Source organism: Sus scrofa, chromosome 8, assembly GCF_000003025.6.
Source record: "Sus scrofa isolate TJ Tabasco breed Duroc chromosome 8, Sscrofa11.1, whole genome shotgun sequence".
Classification (NCBI taxonomy): Eukaryota; Metazoa; Chordata; class Mammalia; order Artiodactyla; family Suidae; genus Sus; species Sus scrofa.
The window spans coordinates 51,993,560-52,013,396 of record NC_010450.4 but is presented as its reverse complement, the minus strand read 5'-3'; the positions used below and the strand labels follow the sequence as shown (position 1 = coordinate 52,013,396).

Genomic DNA, 19,837 nt, shown 5'->3' with positions numbered 1-19,837 from the left:
TGACGTTTTTCATTAAACTGTAAGCTCCTTAAAACCAGAGAGTGTGTATTATTCTTGCCTTAATTTCTAGGAAGGGCTAGTACCGTGGTCTAGTCAAGGGCTAGTCAAATTTGGTGAATAACCGATAACATCTTTAGCACAGTCTTTGGCACATATGAATGCTAATACATAGTCACAACGATTACAATTTACTACTTATTCGAGGGGTTGATGCATGAAATCGAAGTGCTAAACCAGGTCATTCTGGTCTCTTCTTCACTCCTAAGAACTTTTTCTTGCCTTCTTTATGACCTAGAGTCATGACTTCTCAGATCCTTAGTGTTTTTATCTTCGTCCCACCCTTTCTGTGAAGCAGAGTCAACTGTGACAGCAACCACCAGCGGCAGTTCCCCACTATTTGTGCTTTCTCATAAAGTGCCTTGGATAAAAAGAGGGAGCACTGCAGGAGTTTTTGAGACGAACTGTCACCGTGCGAGCAGTATACCCATGGCTGTAACTCCGTTTGAGCGCAGCCAAACCGGCGGGCTTAGGACCACGCAATCCTGGAGCCCAAGGCCTACTCTCGCTCCGCTCCTGGAACGTCCGCGCGCCGCATGACGTCACGCGCTGCCCGGAAGCGGCGCTGTGTGCGCGGTGGAGGCGCGTCGCCAGGGGCCGCGCGGGAACCCGGCCGTGGCCGCGGAGTTCCTTCTCTTCTCGCCGGGAGAGCCATGGAGGTGGTGGAAGCCGCCGCTCAGCTGCAGACGCTGAAGTTCGGGGGCGTCGGCGTGGAGGCGGGCGAAGGACTGGCGGTTCCGGCGCTGGGCCCCGCTGCGCTCTCTGCGCAGCACCCGGACGGGGGGTCCCTGGACCGCGCGGAGGAGCAGCAGCTTATGCGGTTGCCGCCAGCAGGCCTGCAGCCGCCTCACCGAGGAAGCTGCCCGGAGACGTCTGACTCGGACTCGGATTCGGACTCGGACACGGACAGGTGGGCGTGAGAATGGGGACGAGGGTCTGGAGGGAGAGGGGTCTGAAAGCCGTTTCTTGAGTTTGTGTTTCTTCCTAAGAGGACGTGAAGCCTGGGCCTGGGCGGGGGTCGGAGTGGTTCCAGGGTGTTGTGTCCCTTTAGTAAGGAGACGCGGGGCAGAATGGGGGCGGGAGTCCGAGCTATTTCCTCTCTCCCGGGCCTCGTGTCCCTTCCATGAGAGGGCTGAGATCCTGAGGCGCGGGGGTCGGACATGGCTCGACACCTGGAAGGCCCGGGGCTGGGGGACCAGGGCAGTCCCTCGCTAAGTGACTTAGAGCCAGAGCGGGACAGGTCCGTCTCTGTTCTGTTCGGCGCGCGCTCTAGCTCTTTGAACCACGTGGATGGAGCACCAGTTAGGGAACTTTGTGCGTTTCCAAAAGGCTCCTGACAATTTTGCTCATTCTTAGAGTCCCTGTGGTGGGCAGGTGTTCATGAGGCTAGGGAAAGGATGTTACTTTACTATTACTTGTCGTTCTGCATAGGTTTTAGTAGGACCCCCCCCCCCCAGTCTTGTGTGTGAAACTTCTGCGGCGGTAGGAGAGTCAGCGTGACGTTACTAAACCACACAGAACGTCGTCTGCGAGTGTTTGAGTATGTCCTGTGCGGTGCCGCACCAGCGAACAAAACAGACCCCTGCCCTGTATTTGAATAGTAGGCACGTCCACTAGTTGGTGAAATTACCACGAGGGAACAAGCACGGCACTGAGAAAATAATCGGAGAGCCCAACACCGTGTTAATGTTTAATTGTCAGTGCTGCAGAAACTGTTTTAAGAGTTTTACTCAGGTTAACATTCTAATAGAATTCGCCCGATATGGAAGGAATTGAACTGTGTTCGAGAGTGAAAGCAGAGAGAAGCGGATGGAGGCAGATGGAAAGATGCTGCATCAGTCCACGTGACCGTATTTGGGTTGAATACTTTGAAAAACCCCCTGGTTAGGCTTGCCAATAGATGTGGTCGTGGCCTAAACGAAAAGCACCAAATGGATGGATGGTGGTGTGTTTACTGAGCTGGGAAGAACCTGTCTGGGACCGTCATGTTGACTAATAGAAATGTTTAATTTGGACAGCTAATTTGAGACTTCTCTTATGGGACATTTGAGGTGGCAGAGAGGCTATAGGAGTTTAGACTTCAGGGGACGATTCTGATATGGGGGTATAAATTTAAAACTTACTTTAACTTTTCATTATGGGTGTTTTCAGACTCCTAAAAAGTATAGAGAGTAATGTAATAGTATAATGTAAAAGTATAGAAAGCAATGCACATACACTCATCACCAAACTTGACACTTTGCAATATTTTGATAATTTTGTTCTGTCAAACGTTTTTAGCTTTTTTTTAACCTGATAGCTTTAAAACAAATCTCAGCTTATCTGCAAATTCTTTATTATGCATCTCTAACTAGTAAAATACTTTTTACATAATCATCATGCTGTTTTCAGTCATAGTAAAGTTAACCCTAATTCCTTAATGTCACCTGATACCCACTCTGTATTCAGATGTTACCAGTGGAATAGGAGTCATGTTTAGCAGTTATCACTGACTCTGAGAATGCAGTAGTAGCTTAAGGTGTTTCCAGGGTTTCTACCTCTGGTGACTGGACTGAAGCCAAAACAGTGAAGTAAATTAGAAGCTCAAAAAGAAACGTAGATTTAGTAAAGAGAAAGCACTTCTTTTCTTTGAACTTGTTGTGAGTGTGAGATCCCTGTAGGTCTTTGATACAGTGGTTGTGGTAAACAACCAGAGATTGGGGTGGAGCTAAGCCATATCAAGGCTGAAGATTTAGGCATTATTTGAACATCAGTAATGATTGAACTCACTGGAGTGGATGAGGTTATTCATGAAAATAGTACAGAGAGAAGGAAAAGTAAGGATGGGACTCAAACAACACCTAGGAGTAGCTGAAGGAGTACCAGCAACCAAAATGTAAACTAAGAGGAGAATTGCTGTCGAAGTCCAGGGCTCAAGGAGTGTGCGGAGAGGAGAGAGTGTTCCGCATGGTTAGTAACTTGGAGGATTTTGCAGATTGAGGACTGAGAAGTCCTCTTGGCTTAATTGTGATATGGTCCTTGGTGACTAATAAGAGAGCTGCCATGCCCAGAATTCTCTTCTGTCATCTTACTTATATTTAGGTTAGATGCATATGTCATCAAATGTGAGGCAAGAGTGATAAGAAGGTTTGGGGTTATAGGAAGGATGTGAACATGGGATCTATGGATTAGACTGCTTTCCAAATACCTTGTAGTTACTTTTGAAATGTGAGCTTTTGAATTATACCAGCAATGTCAACATCTGGTAAAGTAGATATTTCCTAGCTGAATATTCTTAATTTGATACCATCATAATAGTACTTTTGTACTGTTTACAACTTTTTCTTCTCGGCAGTGAAACAGATTCCTCCGATAGTTCAAGCTCCTCCTCTTCCACCTCATCATCCTCATCATCCTCCTCTGGTGTATCGCTTCCTCCAGTGCTGTCAGATGGAGAAGATGATTCACAAGTTGAGAAAGAAAATAAGAATTTTCCTCTTAAAACAAAAGATGAGTTACTTCTTAGTGTAAGTACTTAGATTTGTTACTAAACCTAATTTGCATGTTCTACAATATATTATGGCACTAATATTGATCTCACTTGGCTTGTATCTGCTCCATATATTTGAAGACCATTCTCTACTTTTATTGGTCGTACTTTTGCCATGCTTTGGGTTTCTTAACTCAAAGAGAGGATTGATCTGAGTAATTTCTTAGGTGGCTTCTAATGCTAAGATTTGATAGTTGTGCTGGGAGTCCAGTTTAACTTGCTGTTTTCCATTTCAGTCTTCTCTAAAGATTGGAAAGATGTACAACTCTTTTTTGTTCTATAAGTCAGAAAATTTTCTCAGTAGCAAGTGAAATTATTGTTTTTAGTTGATTACATTTAGAGAAATAAAAAGTGAAATTAGATTGGTTGTACTTTTGAGGATTTCTATTGAAGTTTTTGGATTATTTTCATTATTGCAGTTGGAAAAAGCTTGTTTATTGCAAAATGTTATTAGCATTTGATGGATTTGGTTTATAAAGTTCACTCCTGTGTGGTTATTCCTCCTAAGCTGTAAGCTCTTCCTAGAAGGTTGATGGTACTGTTGAAATCATACGATCCAAGAGGAAAGTCTCAGAATTTCACAATATACCGCTGTATTGCCGCACATAAGTAAATTTGAAAAAACTTTGAAAAATTTAGTGACCCCTAATTATAAATATATAACACTCAAATTGATGAAGTAGTAAAGCAAGATTTGAAAAAAGTTTTATAAATGCCTCTTGGCTAAGAGGCATTCAGGCACCTTTTCAAGACTGTGTTTGATCAGTATTGTTTCTTTTTCTCTACTCTTAATAAGAAATTTCCTGTCTCACTTATGCCTCACATGTTCAGAGCCCTTGAGTTTATATGCAGCTTCACCAGTGATTTGTTTTCCTATTGTAGACATTGATCTCTCTCAGTGGTCTTTTTTCCCAAAGGCCTCTCCTGACTTAGGACTGTTTCCTGAAAGTATTGGGAGATTTGTTTGGTCTTTGCCCTATATATCTTGATCACCTTTCTACTTAAGTTATTTCTTAGGGAGTAAGAATCACAAATAAATGGTCATGGCACTTTTGTATAGGTATGTGCTTCATTTTTGGATTTATCTTACGAAATCAGGAATTTTTCCCTTAGGAATCCCTTCAAATTTAATGAAAAATCTTAGTCAATTTATTTAGGTATTTTTGTGGCTAGAGTACCCATGTTTTCATCAGAAAGTTAGAAAGGGTCTGTGTCCAAAAAGTGGCCAGGAGCCATGTTATTGAGGACTGCATTCAGACCCAACATTGGTGGGTCTGTGGTTCCTTTAGGGATGCTCTAGGACCTGGGTTCTCAGTGACACCTGATTGATTGTAGGATGTGGGTGGGGGTGAGCAGGCATTCCGCAGTCACTCACTTTAAGAGAGAGTGCAGGCTCCTGTAAACAAGACCCATCCCCTCCTGCCCTTAGTCCCCACTGGAGAGAGACAGTATATGAAGCTGACACAGTTAATTGCTGGAGGTGCTGTTGAGTTAACGCGAGTATGTGCTTGGCTTCTGGCACAAAATGACACTTTGTGGGGCAACTATATGAGCTCTTAAAACTTGGAATAGTGGACTGGTCTGTTTTTGTGCCAGTTCTGTAGGATCTTTGGGGAGGATGGAAGAGGCAGTCATAGTCTTTATTTATTTATTATTTTGTTATTTATTTATTTATCTATTGCTTTTTAGGGCCACACCTGCGGCATATGGAGGTTTCCAGGCTAGGGGTCTAATTGGAGCTACAGCTGCTGGCCTGTGCCACAGCCACAGCCACACGAGATCCGAGCCGCATCTGTGACCTACACAACAGCTCATGGCAATGCTGGATCCTTAACCCACTGAGTGAGGCCAGGGATCGAACCTGCAACCTCATAGTTCCTAGTCAGATTTGTTTCCACTGCACCACGAGGGGAACTCCTATAGTCTTTATTTTTAAATTGTGGATTCTTCCCTAGCTATTTACTTTGTATTTCCATAGTTAGGAAGTAAATGTACTAGGTGTTCCTAGTCTTTAGAGTGAGGAATGAGGTCCCTGGTCTGCCCCAAATCTCTGATTTAGGATCTCACTCTTATGTGATGATTCCCTCAGGGCTTCAGCCCTGAAATCCCAGGGGAGAGAATGCCTTGGCCCCTTGCTATGGGTGGTGTGGCTGCAGGGACTCAGCTTCTTTAGGACTCGCCTCATTCTTTGATGCTTGGTAGGTGTTTCTCCATGGGCTGGAGGCTTGGTCACTGGTACTCCTGTGTGAAAGCCATGGAGAGATTCGGTGGTTTTCTGGGGCCTGGTGTATAGGCCTGAGCAAATAGTTGAGGCTAGTGAAATGGTACCCAGATTGCCTGGACATCCAGAGAGTGTGTAGAAAAGTGTGCTTGTCAGAAAGCACATGGGCAAATGCGAGGGCTAGTATGTAGAGAGCCAGGTGACAAAGGGATTGTGAAAGTAGGTAAATTTTGAAGATGGTCCAGTGTTGCTGCAGCTGTGGCACAGATTCAGTTCCTGGCCTGGGAACTTCATATGCTACATGTGTTGCCATAAAAAAAGAAAAAAGAAAAAAAAACCAAAAAACGAATTATATAAATTAGTGCCTATTGTTTTCTTTCCTGAAAACCTGAAGTTTTTACATAATATTTAAAAATTATGATTACAATGCTTATGAGGAAAATACATAGATAATATTGTCATTGAGATGTATATTTATACAGGTAATATAGCATGATCAAGAAAAAATGTAATGTTTGTAGGGCAGTTCTTGGTAAATTTATGTTTATTGTTTAGAGACTGCCTATATTATAAGATGCATGCAGTGTATTAGGTTGAACTTTGTGATTTTTAGGTTGAATACACTTTTTCTCTTCCGGGCAGCACAGACCTATGTCATGAAACACCCTAAGATGAGGATGTGGAAATACCTGGACCACCTCAAGTGCTCAGAAATTGCAGTAGATTCTTTCACAGCTTTTTGACTTTCCACCCTCTTGAAATTGTGTTGTACTTTGTTCTGCACTTGATAATCATTGACTGCATGTGGTGTTTTCAGGGCCTAACTTGGTTTATAAGTTTTGTCCTAAATGTAGGCTTTGTTCAACTTCAGCTTTTTCTAGCTCTAGTATTTGAAATTAACTGTATCATATTTTAGAATACTGATGGCAGTTATTAACATTATTGTCAAAATGCCTGATACTTAAGAAATGGCTTACATACTTGAAAAGAGATAGGTTTTCATTAATACTTGGTGTTTTTTTGAAACAGTGTTCAGATTTTTTTTTAAACCCTGAAATTCATGCTTCATGATACAGTTATTTCAGTAAGGCTTGTATGGTTTATTCAGCAGAGTATCCTCTGCATGCACTTGAATATGATCTGTCTTACACAGAAACAGTCCATGGACTAGATTCCCCTGGTCGCCAGTAGATTTTAATCAGGAAATGGTGATTGCTTTAGGGCATAAAGACAGATGTGTGATGAGGAATCCAGCTAGAGGGGGAGCCTTCACACCTTCTGAAGGCAGAGTAACCCCAGGGAGTTGGACTGAGTGCCAAATGAGTGGGACCAGATATTGGAGCTGGAGGATGGAGTGGATAAGGAGTTGACATACGCTGCAGTGGTCAGGAGCTGTCAGGGCCTGACTGGAGATTGAAGGGTGGAAAGGGGCAGGCGGGCAGAATAGGGACTTGGAGGGAAAGAGCCAGGTCTGTTGCAGAAGAATTGTATTCTGCAGTGTGGTTAACACGTTTGTGAAGTAGGGACTGAAAACTGATGGCGATGGTGAGCTTCTATCTTTGTGGAGCGTAAAGTCAGTATCTTAGATTTGGTGGAATATGGACTCCTCGATAACATAAAGACACACTGCTTAGGGTTTTACCTATCAGTGGAGGTTTTTTTCTTATTGAGATGATTATGATTTTATTTTAATTTTATATTTATGCCAGTTAGCTTTTAAAGGTATTCTTAGGAACTGTTTTTTTGGTGACAGTAATTTTAAAGAAAAATGGAATGATGACATTGTATTCTGTTTTAAAAGGAAAATATAAAGACACTTAAGTATTATTCACTCTTGTGGGGTTTTTTTTTTTCTTTTTCTTTTTTTGGCTGCCCAGTGGCATAAGGAGTTCCTGGGCCAGGAATCTGATTCAGATCAGCTGTGGCAACTGTGGTAACACCGCATCCTTAACCCACTGTGCTGGGTGGGGATCAAACCTGTGCCCTAGCACTCATCTCTGTTGCACCACAGCAAGAACTCCTCGTTTTCATTTTTTAGGTGAAAATATTTAATGGTCTGGTGTGAATCTAAGTTTAGTGTCATGTGTAATAGGGGAGTTAATGAGGGTGATTAGTGCTTGCCTGCAATAGCTGAGCTCCACCAGGTATTGTGAAGGGGCTTTCCTACTCTGTGCTGCCCTTTTCCTGTATTTGTCCATGAAAACCCAAATCAAAGGTTCTTTAGATGATGTTGCCTCAGATGGTCATAAATTTCTGATTTTTTTTTCCTTTCCCTGTGATAAGCCCCATTGGGCTGTCAGTCAAGGCCAGGGAAGGTGTGAATGTCCATTTCAAGGGCCCTTTTGACCCATGAACCCCTCCCACTTTTGTGCTGCCAAGCCTTAGACACCATTTTGTGACTGGTGTGTTTGCAGTTGAATTTTTAATGTTGAATGTGACTCATTTTGAATATTTTGTTGAGCTGAGGATTCTGTTCAAGAATCAGGATGTAACCATATTCTTGTAGCACAGTGGTTGATCTTTCCTGGCTGCTTCTGAAGAGTGCTTCAGACCTGCCTTTCGTCAGTGCCATAGCTTTGAGCCTCTGTTCTCCAGACTCAGTCTAGCTTTGTGGGGATCCGCTGTGTAGTTGCTGTGTTAATGCGCTGTCTTTTGGGTTTGTATTTTATTGAACATTTTAAAAATTACGTTGTTAATCACATGTATGCGTTACTCAGAACTTTTTTTGCCAGATTCCTCAGTGCTTATAGATTCAGAATTCACATCAGGTGGATTCCAGGCAGCTCTGTATTTAGTTTCTCTGGTACCTGCTTAGCAGAGCTGGAATTGGATCATTCAAACTTCTTTTTTTTTGTTTGTTTGTTTTTTTTGTCTTTTTGCTATTTCTTTGGGCTCCTCCCGTGGCATATGGAGGTTCCCAGGCTAGGGGTCGAATCAGAGCTGTAGCTGCCAGCCTACACCAGAGCCACAGCAACGCGAGATCCGAGCCGCGTCTGCAATCTACACCACAGCTCACGGCAACGCCAGATCATTAGCCCACTGAGCAAGGGCAGGGACTGAACCCACAACCTCATGGTTCCTAGTTGGATTCATTAACCACTGCGCCACGACGGGAACTCCCAAACTTCTTAATTGTTTGCTTTCTGAATAAGTAGCATGTTTTGTCCTGGTAAAGGATGACTGTATCATATGCTGCAGGCATTCTTACATTATTGTAAGAAACCCTACATTGCCGTTTAATAAAGCTTTTGACTTGGAACTATAGAGAGTGTCAGAAAGAAATGATTGGATTTCTTTAGTATGTTGAATTTCATCTCTTCATTTGCCAAATGCTGTGATTTTTATTTTCCCTTTTGGCTGATATGAATGAAATATTTTTTTCTTTTCCCTGTCTTTTCTTTGTTATTACATATTGACATTTTGAATAACTATGATATGGCCAGAAAAATATTTTTGCTCCTCTTTGATTTGGGTCAGTAAACATAATGTTAATTTTATTTAAACGAGAGTGTAGCTATTTATGTCTAGTTGTAGGTACTATACATCCAGAACAGATTTTTAATTTCTTTATAGTTTTGGAAAATAACAAGTAACAATGATGATGGTAGAGATTTATCATGTACCTTTGTTTTCCAGGTGGAGTATGCAGATTGGCTTTGAGACCTAATAGTAACATACTCTTGTAATGTGGTCTTAAAATTATACCTGTATTAATGGCTGAAAATGTATTGGTCCCCTTAGGCCTGTGTGCATAGCTAGTGTTTGGGTGTGACAGTGTGAACACTGCTGCCCAGTGGGCTTTCCTGAAGCGAAGAAAACTTTGGTCTGTATCTGTGCTGTCCTTCAACTGCAGCTTCTCAGCACTTGAGTGTGGCTCCTGCTCCTAAAGAGTGCATTGTGAATCTTAACTTTTATGAAATTGAAATAACCAAATGTAATTAGTGTCTTGATAGGCAGATACTCTCTCATTCATCTTTGCCTGCGGGTAGTAGGTTCACCAGGCTCATATATTCAGTCTTCCTAACCTGTTTACATTGGTGTGTTGATATGGAGGGAAGCGCCTGGACCTCCTTCATCACCCCTACCTCAGTGTTATCATTGTGGCTTTTACCTCTGACTCTTTACATCCTGTGTGCACTGGAAGGGCAGTGGCATCCTTGAGGGTGTGTTCTGGCCCTTTTTTTCATTATTGGGGCGTGTCTGTGTTCTGCTACTTGTTTCTGTCACACACACACACACACACACACACACACACTCACACTTTCTCCAATGATGGAAAAGCAGAATGATTGATTTTTTTTTTTCCTTGAAAGGGATTTTGAGACTGAGCAGATTTAGTCCTTATCTTCCCGGGGCAGCTGCAGTGATGTCAGGGGCCAGGTGTTAATCTAATAGTTGGAGTCATGTTTGCTGTTGCACACCCGAGGTGTCTGTGCATCTGTCCTGGGCAGTGACGCTGAAGCAAAAGCCTGTGTTTTCTATTTTGCTTTTGAGAGGGTTGGGTTGAGAGCTTTTTTATTCTTTGAGGATTCTCTTAAATTGTAAGAATTATTTTTTCATTTCTGCTCTGACTGAAAAATGCTGTGACCTTTTCTGAGCTTTTTGTTTAGTTTAGACTGATGACCAAAGAATAAGTTTATACTAAGCACCTACTATGCTCCAGTGATAGTATAGCAGTGAGCAGGGCAGACCAGGTCCTATTTCCCTGTCTAGTCAGGGAAATAAAAGCAGGTAAACAGTGCCTTAGACAGGAATGTATTGAGGAAGCAAAGCTGTGGGATGATTTGATAAAGAGTGACTAAGCTTGGAGATGGTGTAGTTCTTTAGATCCTCACTAGGGAAGGGAAGGTAACTTGTGACATCTGCATATCAAGACAAGATCTTAGACTGATGGTCTGATGTTATAGTCCAGGGAGTTCCCCTTTCAATTTCCAAAGTTCAGCCCTCAATCTGCCAAAAATATTCATGGAAAGCACGCCTTTGGGTGAGTTGCTGAGGGAGTAGGGTAGATGCCCCCCCCCCCCCTGTATGTCTTAACATGCTCATTTAAAAGGAACAAGTATGTCTTTTCTCCCTTGATTCAGTCCCTCAAATATCTGCCTTTTCCACAGCAAATATACTGCTTGACCTAACTGGACTTTCAAAGGCAAACTCCCAAACAGGCTTTTTAACCTGAAACTATGTGAGGCTGGTTTTTCTTATTGATCTCAACCTGGAATTGTACTAGGCTGATTTCACTTATCTCCTTAAGTATTATGTACAATATTTAGTTTTTTATATATACCCTTTCTGTTCTACAGAGTATTGGAGGTAGAGACTTCAGGCATATGACTTTTATAGGTAGGGTCTGTTACGACTTCTATAGGTAGAGTCAATTTAATGCCTTCATTGCCTTTTTTAGGAATCGCAGGAAATGTACATACATTGCCATGTTATAAAGTACTGGAGTCACTGAAAATTAGAAGTGTGGTGTCTCTTCTAAGTTTGGTTCTACATGACATCAGAGATCTTCGCCATTGGTTGGCAAAGCTTTTCACTGTATTCGTCCATAAGTTGGAAACAGGGTAGTAACAGGAGTTAAGGGAGCCTGTCAGCTATGCTTTGTGGGTGTGCGTCCCTGCCTCCCTGTGCATGGATATTCTGGCTTTGTTACCTTTCCTTGTCTTTCTCTTAGATGTCCTCACAGCAGGACATCAGGACTCCATCAGGCCCTGGAGACTCACAGTCAGTTATGTTGTAGTAATCTTGGAAGACATTGAGAAGGCATTTGTTGAAGTTCAGCAGTAATTTCTGATTGAAAAAAGACACGGATATGAATAGAAGGATACTTTTCTTATTCACCTTATTAAACAGACCCAGTCAGAATGCATCATTATGCTTAACATGTGAAATTGTCCTCATAGAGTCAGACATACCCATGGTTGCCACCAGTGCTTCACACTTGATATTCTGGTCTTCCAGCCAATGTCATTCCAAGAGTGATACATAACATACTGATATTGAAAAGGAGGAGAAGCACTTATTTTCTTGAAAATGTGGTAATACAGAGGAAAATCACTAAATGTAAATTTCAGCCTGGTGCTTTCTTGTGTTCAAATAATACCCTACAACAGAATCTGTTTATAGTAGCAATAGAACATGTTAAATACCTTGGCATTCACAAGAACACAAAGGTGTAAAGTGGCCTCAGTAAGCCTGTATGGACTATGTAGGACCTGTAAGAGGACAGTCATAATTCCATGTGATTTAAACAGCCCTAGCTACACTAGTAGGACTGAGTGGTTTAAAGTTGATTTTGTAAGAAAATCATGTAGGGAGAAAGTACTGATGGAGGGGCTAGGGGCACTAGCCCTTATTCCCAGATGTTAAATTAAAATGTATTATGAAAGGCAACATTTAGTACCAAATACTGAAAGAGATCAGTGGAACCAAGTGGAAATTTTAGTAAAACGCCCGATATATGTTAAAGTTTGTTTTTCAGATCAGTAGGAAAAAGATTATTCTACAGCATGTAGGCAGAACTGGCTAGTAATTGGCATACAGATAAAGCCAGTCTGTACCTTGTTTATATATAATTAAAAGTTGCATATGGAACAAATATCCAAATTTAAAAAATGAAACGAGGAGCAATAAAATCAGTGAATTTTCTGAGTGATCCTGGGAACCCCCAACCAGTTCCAGTTCAGTGCTTCTTGATTGGAATTGATTTTTGCTCAAATAAACTCTGATAAGTTTGAGTTATCCTGGTATAGGGAAGGTCTTTGTAAATATGACACAAGTCTCAAAATTGAAAGAAAGGAAAAAATTAGTGTATTTGGTCTAGTCAAATGCCAGAGTTCATTAAACAACTTAAATGCTAAAAACATGGTGGGAGGTAAGGGAGTATATGTTTGCTATGTATTTGATAAAGGGAAAGTATTCTGAAAAACCCACAGTTTTCTTGTAAATTGGTAAAAAGATAAACCCTCCAGAAGAAAAGTGTATAAAGTGTGCATACAGTTCACAGACACATTCAGATAGCAAGGACATGTGTCTTCCTGATTTATTTGAAGAAATTCAAACTAGAGCAAGATATTATTTTAGACCTATCAGACGGATGGGAGTTGAAGTTTGCTTCTCAGTGCTGCAAAGGATGTAGGAAAATCTTTCGTACATCATTCTTGGATGTGTAAACTGATGTAACCTTTCTGAAAAGGGATTTAACAGTATCAGTCAAAATTAAAAATGTTTATACTCTGGGAGTTCCCTTCGTGGCTCAGTGGTTAATGAACCTGACTAGCATCCATGAGGATGCAGGTTTGATCCCTGGCCTCGCTTCGTGGGTTAAGGATCTGCCGTGCCATGAGCTGTGGTGTAGGTTGCAGACATGGATCGGATCTGGCATTGCTGTGGCTGTGGCATAGGCTGGGGGCTACAGCTCAGATTCAACCTTTAGCCTGGGAACCTCCATATACCACGGGGTGTGGCCCTAAAATAGCAAAAAAAAAAAAAAAAATTATGCTCTGTATCTAGCAGCTTCACTTAAGGAGAATTTCTCAGAGGAGTTAAACAAAGGATATATGGTAAAGAATGTTCATTGTATCATTTCATTTAATGATAAAACATTCATCTGTACCTTTTTAATTTTTATCAGGTGACAGGTATCCTAAATTATAGTACATCTCTACAGTGGACACCATAGAGTGTTTAAATGAAATTAGAGACTTAGTTTTGGTATGGAAACATGTGCAAAATATAGGTAGAAGGATACCTTACATTGCAATGTGGATATTTTATTAAGTAAAACATTTTAGAGTTAGAAATGTAAAGTTTGTTAAGAGCTGTCTGAAGAGGGATTGGCAGGTGGCAAGGAATAGTGTGGTTTCGTCACCCCCTGCTGAGTTAGGGGTGCCAGGCCCAGAGCCCAGCCCCATAACACCGGCCTTTCAATTGCCCACTATATCCCATTAAAGCCTCCTGTCTACAGTCCTCCAGCGTGCAGTTCTCCAGTCTTATTTAACAGGGTGTGGGGTTTCTGTTTAGTTAAGAACTTCTTAAACCAGGCCTTTCCATGTCACATTTCCCAGTTGTTCTAACAACTCAACTTGCTTCCCTATTCTGAGATGAACGGAGCACTTTCAGACCAGGGTCTTGCCTGGAAAAGGCTTTCCTTCTATAGTTAATATGGTAAAATGGACAGGGGTTTTCCTCTCCTTCAAAGACTCAGTAAAATTCTGATGTGAAAATATAATCATTTCCTTCATCACAGGCCACACTTGACCATGCAGGGTGAGTCTTTTTCACTGAGTTTGTTGAGCCCCTTACCATGGCACTTTATAACTAGTTCTGGATCAGAAAGCAGCATCCCCAGAAGAAAGTTATGCTTTAACTCTGGTTAAGTGCTTTGTTAAAAACCTTGGTTTCAGCTCCAGTAGAGGAAAATGATTACTAAATATACTCTCACCTGCAATGCATGGTATAATTTAGGTTTTCCTGTCTTGTCAAGCATTTCTTCAAAAGTTATCTTTTTTTTTTCCCAAACTAACCCTAACATGCCACTAATAGGATCTTAGTACTTTCAAGCCCTTCTGAAGGAAAAACTTCCTTCACAGGGTCGATTGTGATGTTTTGGCAGAAGTGAAAAGAAAAAGCTCTGTTTATTTAATTTAAAGCCTGAGGTCTGTTTTATTCTTGGATTTTTCTTCAACTTCATCTCTATTTTAATATCTAGTTTCTATAGCAACTGAGATACATTTAGCAGCTGGGTCAGAAAAGAGAAATCTTTAGATGCAAAGAAATTTGATGTTTAACCTGGAGAGGGAAGGTAATCAGACAACACCTTCACACTTTTCCAGACTGAAGCTTACATAGTGTTTCCAGGAATTTGGTATTTTTTTCTTAAGGGGCCAGGAAAATCATCTTTTTCACACAGCCCCAAAGTTACTTGCTTCTCTGTTCAGCTATTTAATAACAGTAATATTAATTAACTACATGAAGGCACCTGTGGAGATAGTGCAGTGACCAATAAAATTACTTCTCTTCAGATGGAACATTTTTTGGGAGTTACTAAGTGAATTGTCTCTTTTCTTTACCTTGGATTCCTTAACAGTAGCTTTCTTAGGGGACAGAGGTCTCTTGTTCAAGTATGATTGGAAGAAAACATCTAGAGTGGTATTTAGTTCCATGTTCTCATGGATTAGGATATAGTCACTAAGTCTTTTGAATTACTTAGGTGGGAGATCATGAAGGTGGGAAGAAATATGCAGACACCAGAAAGGACAACATCAAAGAGGTGGTGTTAGTACTTAATGTTACATCTTCAGAGACGGGTATAGCTCTCTAAATGGAAACTGGCCTTTTTTAAAAAGCTAAGTTGCTGAAGCTGGAGGAATATTAATGCCTTTTTATATTTTAGGAACTTCCTTCTGTTGAAGAACTCACTATTATTCTGCCTGAAGATATTGAATTAAAGCCTCTTGGAATGGTTTCAAGTGTTATTGAACAGTTAGGTAAGTGAAATTTTTTTAATAACTTCTTTTTGTCTTTGTTTATTAAAATATAGTTGATTTACAATATTGTGCCAATTTCTGCTGTACAACTAAGTGATCTGGCCATCCATCCATACATATATATGTATACACATACATTCCCTATCTTATACTGTCTTCCATCATGTTCTGTCCCTAGAGTCTGGGTATAGTTCCCTGTGTTGTACATTATCCATTCTAAATGCAGTAGCTTACACCTACAAACCCCAAACTCTCATTTGAATATTTTTATTAATAAAAATTACCATGTATATCCAAGCATATATTAATAATGAAATCAAAGACTTTATGACTAGTGAAAACTTTCTCCAAATACGTAATAACAGATCATTTTATGGTCATTAAGTTTGAGCAGATAAACTCAGTTTTTACTTGTACAAGTAACACATAAATATGTTGTCTTTATAAAGATTAAAGTGTGCTTTTATTGACATATTTCTCCAGAATTTCTTTGGTTTGGTGTATTTGTTTTCTGTTGCTGTTAAATTGCTACAGATTTATTGGTATAAAACAACACAAACTATTTTACAGTTCTCTGGACTAAAGTGTGATCTGGTCCCATTGGCTCAAGTCAGGGGTCCATCAGACTGAACCCCTTTCTGAAGGCACTAGAGGCCAGTTCATTTTCTGCCTTTGCATCTTTCAGAGGTGCACACCTCCTTGGCCATCTTCATTCTCAAAGCCCGTAATGGAGCTTCTCTCTGAGCATAGCCTGTAAAGTTTTCTGCTTTTAAAGACTCTTTAGACTTGTAATCCAGTTAATCCATTCAGGGTCCTTAACCTTAATTACATTTTAAAGTCTCTCTCACTTTTCTTTTATGCTTTTTGCGGCATACGGCATACGGAGGTTCCCAAGCTAGGGGTCAAATCAGAGCTACAGCTGCCAGCCTACACCACAGCCACAGCAATTCAGGATCTGAGCTGTGTCTGCGACATATACCATGGCAACTCCACATCCTTAACCCACTGAGCAAGGCCAGAGATCAAACCCTACAACCTCATGGTTCCTAGTTGGATTAGTTTCCACTGCGTCATGAAGGGAGTGCCTTAAAGTCTCTTCTTAATGTAAAGAAACATTTACAGGTTCAGGGATTAGGGTGTTGTTTTTTTGGGGGGTGGGTGGTAGAGAGGAGTGAATCTGCTGCTGCCTTTGATTTTTATCTTATAAACGTATCAGTTAGCAAGTTCTGTGGTTTAAGGTTGATAATAATATGAAATAAGAACCCATTGGAATATATGAGAAAAAATATTACAGACTTCTTTTAGCCCCAACATATGAGGAAGTTAAATGAGAGACCTTGAAATTAATGTTGCTACCATTAACCCTCTAGTAAGATGCATCCGAAAATAGGACTCAAGAGTTGGCAAAATCATAGAATTTTTGAACTGGGAAAAAGACTAAATTGTCTACCGCTTTCCTTAGTTTATGACTTATGGGTGTAGAAAAATTCAAGTCCCTTGCTCTTGTGATCAGTTGCATATTGAGTCAGTGCTAGAAGAGTAACTATCTTTTGACCTTTTTGTAAGTGTCCCTAGCAATATTTAAAAACCTGATTCTTAAATAATTTTATAATTTATTAATGAAAATTCTGATTAAAAATAATTACAAAGTCGTAATTATTAAAACTTCATGATTCTTGAGTCATTACACTTACTAGTTTTTGAATTCTGACGTTTAATAATATGCATGTCAGACAGGTAATCCTTGATTACATAGTATGCGTCAAGCATTTATTGGACTTGAGGTATATAGAAAAAAATTAGGTCAGAATGTTTATTCCCAAGGGAAATAAATGTAAACTATATGAAACACATGGAATAATGCTTTCCAAGGATACTGTTGTGTTTAAGATACCTTAATAAACTAACAAAGTTCTCAACCTAGTGGGAAGAAAGGTTAATGAGTCAGACTGAGGAAATGCTGTCTTGTGCATTTTTATTTCACACCCTGTTTTAAGAACTTAAAGTGTCCACTGTTATTTGGACCAAATTACAAAACAGAAGGTAGCTCACTGAATTGTGGTGGTGGTGCTGTCTGGATTTGGCCATGTGATGATGTTAATCTCTTGAGTCCTGTTTTCTAATCTTTGTATAAATTGAGGGTTTAGGATTAGGTGATTTTAAATTTTCATGTCCATTTGGCTCCTTGGGAAGGGGATTGGGAGAGAGAGGAGACTGAGGATGGATTCTGTTAGTGCTCCCTGTCATCATCAGTTCTTACCATCGTCCTTTTTTCAGAAGTAGCTCTAACTCAAAAATTGTTGACCTGTTACTAGAATCTGTCACTTACATGATCTGTTACTTTTGTGCATGTTCAGAACTTAGCATTAACTCTCTCAAAATTAATTGGGATATACGTGAAAATTTTTTGAGTGAATTCAACTAATAAAATAATAACTAATATTATTTTATTTTCCAAGTGTGTGTAATGAGATAGAGTTTTCTTGTTGTTTTAATTTCCTGAGACTCTATTGTGTGTGTGTTTCTTTGCTGTGATAGATTGGTTATTTACCATTTGTGGGACTTACAAGAATTGAAGGTTATGCTAGACCAGTGGGGTAATGCTTTTGCCTTTTGAGAAGAGAAATGGTAAGAATTACTGGGAGCTGTATCGTTCTTACTTCGTCTGTTCAGAGAAAAATGCTTATGTAAAGTCTTTAACCTTTTTGTACATCGGTAAGTAGTCAGTGCTTTGCAGAAAAGAATTTCTAGTGAGAAAGACTAATTTTTTTAAAACAGAAGTTATGTGACTAAATGTGATTATTCTTTTCTGGGTTAAAATTGCTTGATAAAAAGTACTACATAGCTTGAATTTGTTGAATCCTTATTGGGTGATTACAGTTTTTTTCTGTGAGATTTTGCACTTTAATTTTTTTTCTTAGAGTTGTAGCTTTTGTATTAAATATAAATATGTAGAATTTATTTCCCTGTGCTACTTGATAACATATAGACTTTGTTTATTCGAGAGGAGTACTTAACTGAAGTATATTATCCCACCTTAAATTTCATTTTAAATTATGTTGGAATTAAATCCTATATTCTCATTTAAAGTCTACATTACCTGCTAATTAATATCTTCTGTTTCATTTTTCAGTAATAATTGAATCTATGACTAACATACCTCCAGTTAATGAGGAGACTGTAATTTTTAAAAGCGACCGACAGGCAGCAGGAAAGGTTTGTTTAAAAATTCAAATCCTACTAATTAGCCTGTTTCTTTGTTTATTGGTTCTTCTGACTTTCACTATCTGTCTTTAAAAAATTACTTATTTTAGTATATGAGCAATCTAGAGCTCTTGAGTTTAAGTACATTCCTGATTTTCTTCAGTACTTTATGCCTGTCTATAAATTCATTTAATACTGCTTATTAGTCTTTGCTGCTTGAGTCATCAGATACCCATGTGTAGAATTTTTCCTGATGCTTGTCAGGTGCTTTTTGCCATCAGTGGGACTGTGTATTGAATAAGACATAGTTCTCTACCCTCCAGGTACTCAGCTGAGTGTGAGGGACTTTCACTACATAGTAGTTCATACACTTTTTGGTTTTTGAGTCCCTTTACCTAGTTGGATCTCAAAACTTTTCAGACTTTGTCTTCCTCAGGTAGTGCTGAGAGTGGAATCTTTTTCAAGTGGAAAAAGGTTTCAGTGGTAACAGTAAAGTGTCACTGTAAGCGTTTCCTGGGGAGTTATGAATATGTGTACTTTAATACCAGCTATAAGTTGGGCAGTCCCTTCTAGCATCTTACTGATGGCACAGCCTGCACAGTGCATGTCCATCCTTAATGGGAAAGACAGACCCACATTGTACCAGCACACACATGGTTCTGAGTGGTAAGGAGAGGACATTAAGCCTTCCAAGAGGACAAATATAAATACCAACCAGGTAATCTTTTATTCACCCCAGGATTCCCCACTGTATGTAGTACAGTTCTTTGTAAATTATGTGTACTAAGAAATATGTATTGAATTGGAAATAGATAAGGAACCAGCCACTATCTTAGGAGAAACAGCTTTTTGCGGTTTGATTTTTCCTAAGTAAGCAACAGTTGGCTTCTTTTTGTTGTTGTTTTTGTTTTAAGAAATATAGTTTGTGTTTAATCAGAAAAAAGCATGTATTTTGAACTGTGTTACTGGATTAGCTCACATAACTTTTCTCTTTTCTATGCCTTTTCCTACCGTTCCATTCTAACACAAATTAGAAAGGGATTAGGTTTTGTTTGTTTGTTTGTTTGTTTGTTTTGTCTTTTTGCCTTTTCTAGGGCCACTCCTGTGGCATATGGAGGTTCCCAGGCTAGGGGTCTAATCGGAGCTGTAGCCGCTGGCCTGCACCAGAGCCACAGCAATGCCAGCTCCGAGCTGTGTCTGTGACCTATCACAGCTCATAGCAATACCAGATCCTTAACCCACTGAGCAAGGCCGGGGATTGAACCTGCAACCTCACGTTCCTAGTTGGATTCATTAACCACTGAGCCACGATGGGAACTCCAGGATCAGGTTTTTTAT

General features: G+C 40.1%; 1 protein-coding gene across 2 annotated transcripts in view; it reads left to right on the top strand.

Annotated features, from left to right (window-relative positions):
- The window catches only part of NAF1 (nuclear assembly factor 1 ribonucleoprotein), a 40,531-nt gene continuing 21,272 nt past the window's right edge, over positions 579-19,837 (top strand). For both annotated transcript variants that reach the window (XM_021101311.1, XM_003129014.6), the window contains exons 1-4: positions 579-967; positions 3,392-3,563; positions 15,202-15,295; positions 18,429-18,511. In XM_021101311.1, coding sequence (XP_020956970.1) covers positions 594-967; positions 3,392-3,563; positions 15,202-15,295; positions 18,429-18,511 — 723 coding nt within the window. In that variant the 5' untranslated portion in view covers positions 579-593. The remainder of the gene's footprint in view (positions 968-3,391; positions 3,564-15,201; positions 15,296-18,428; positions 18,512-19,837) is intronic.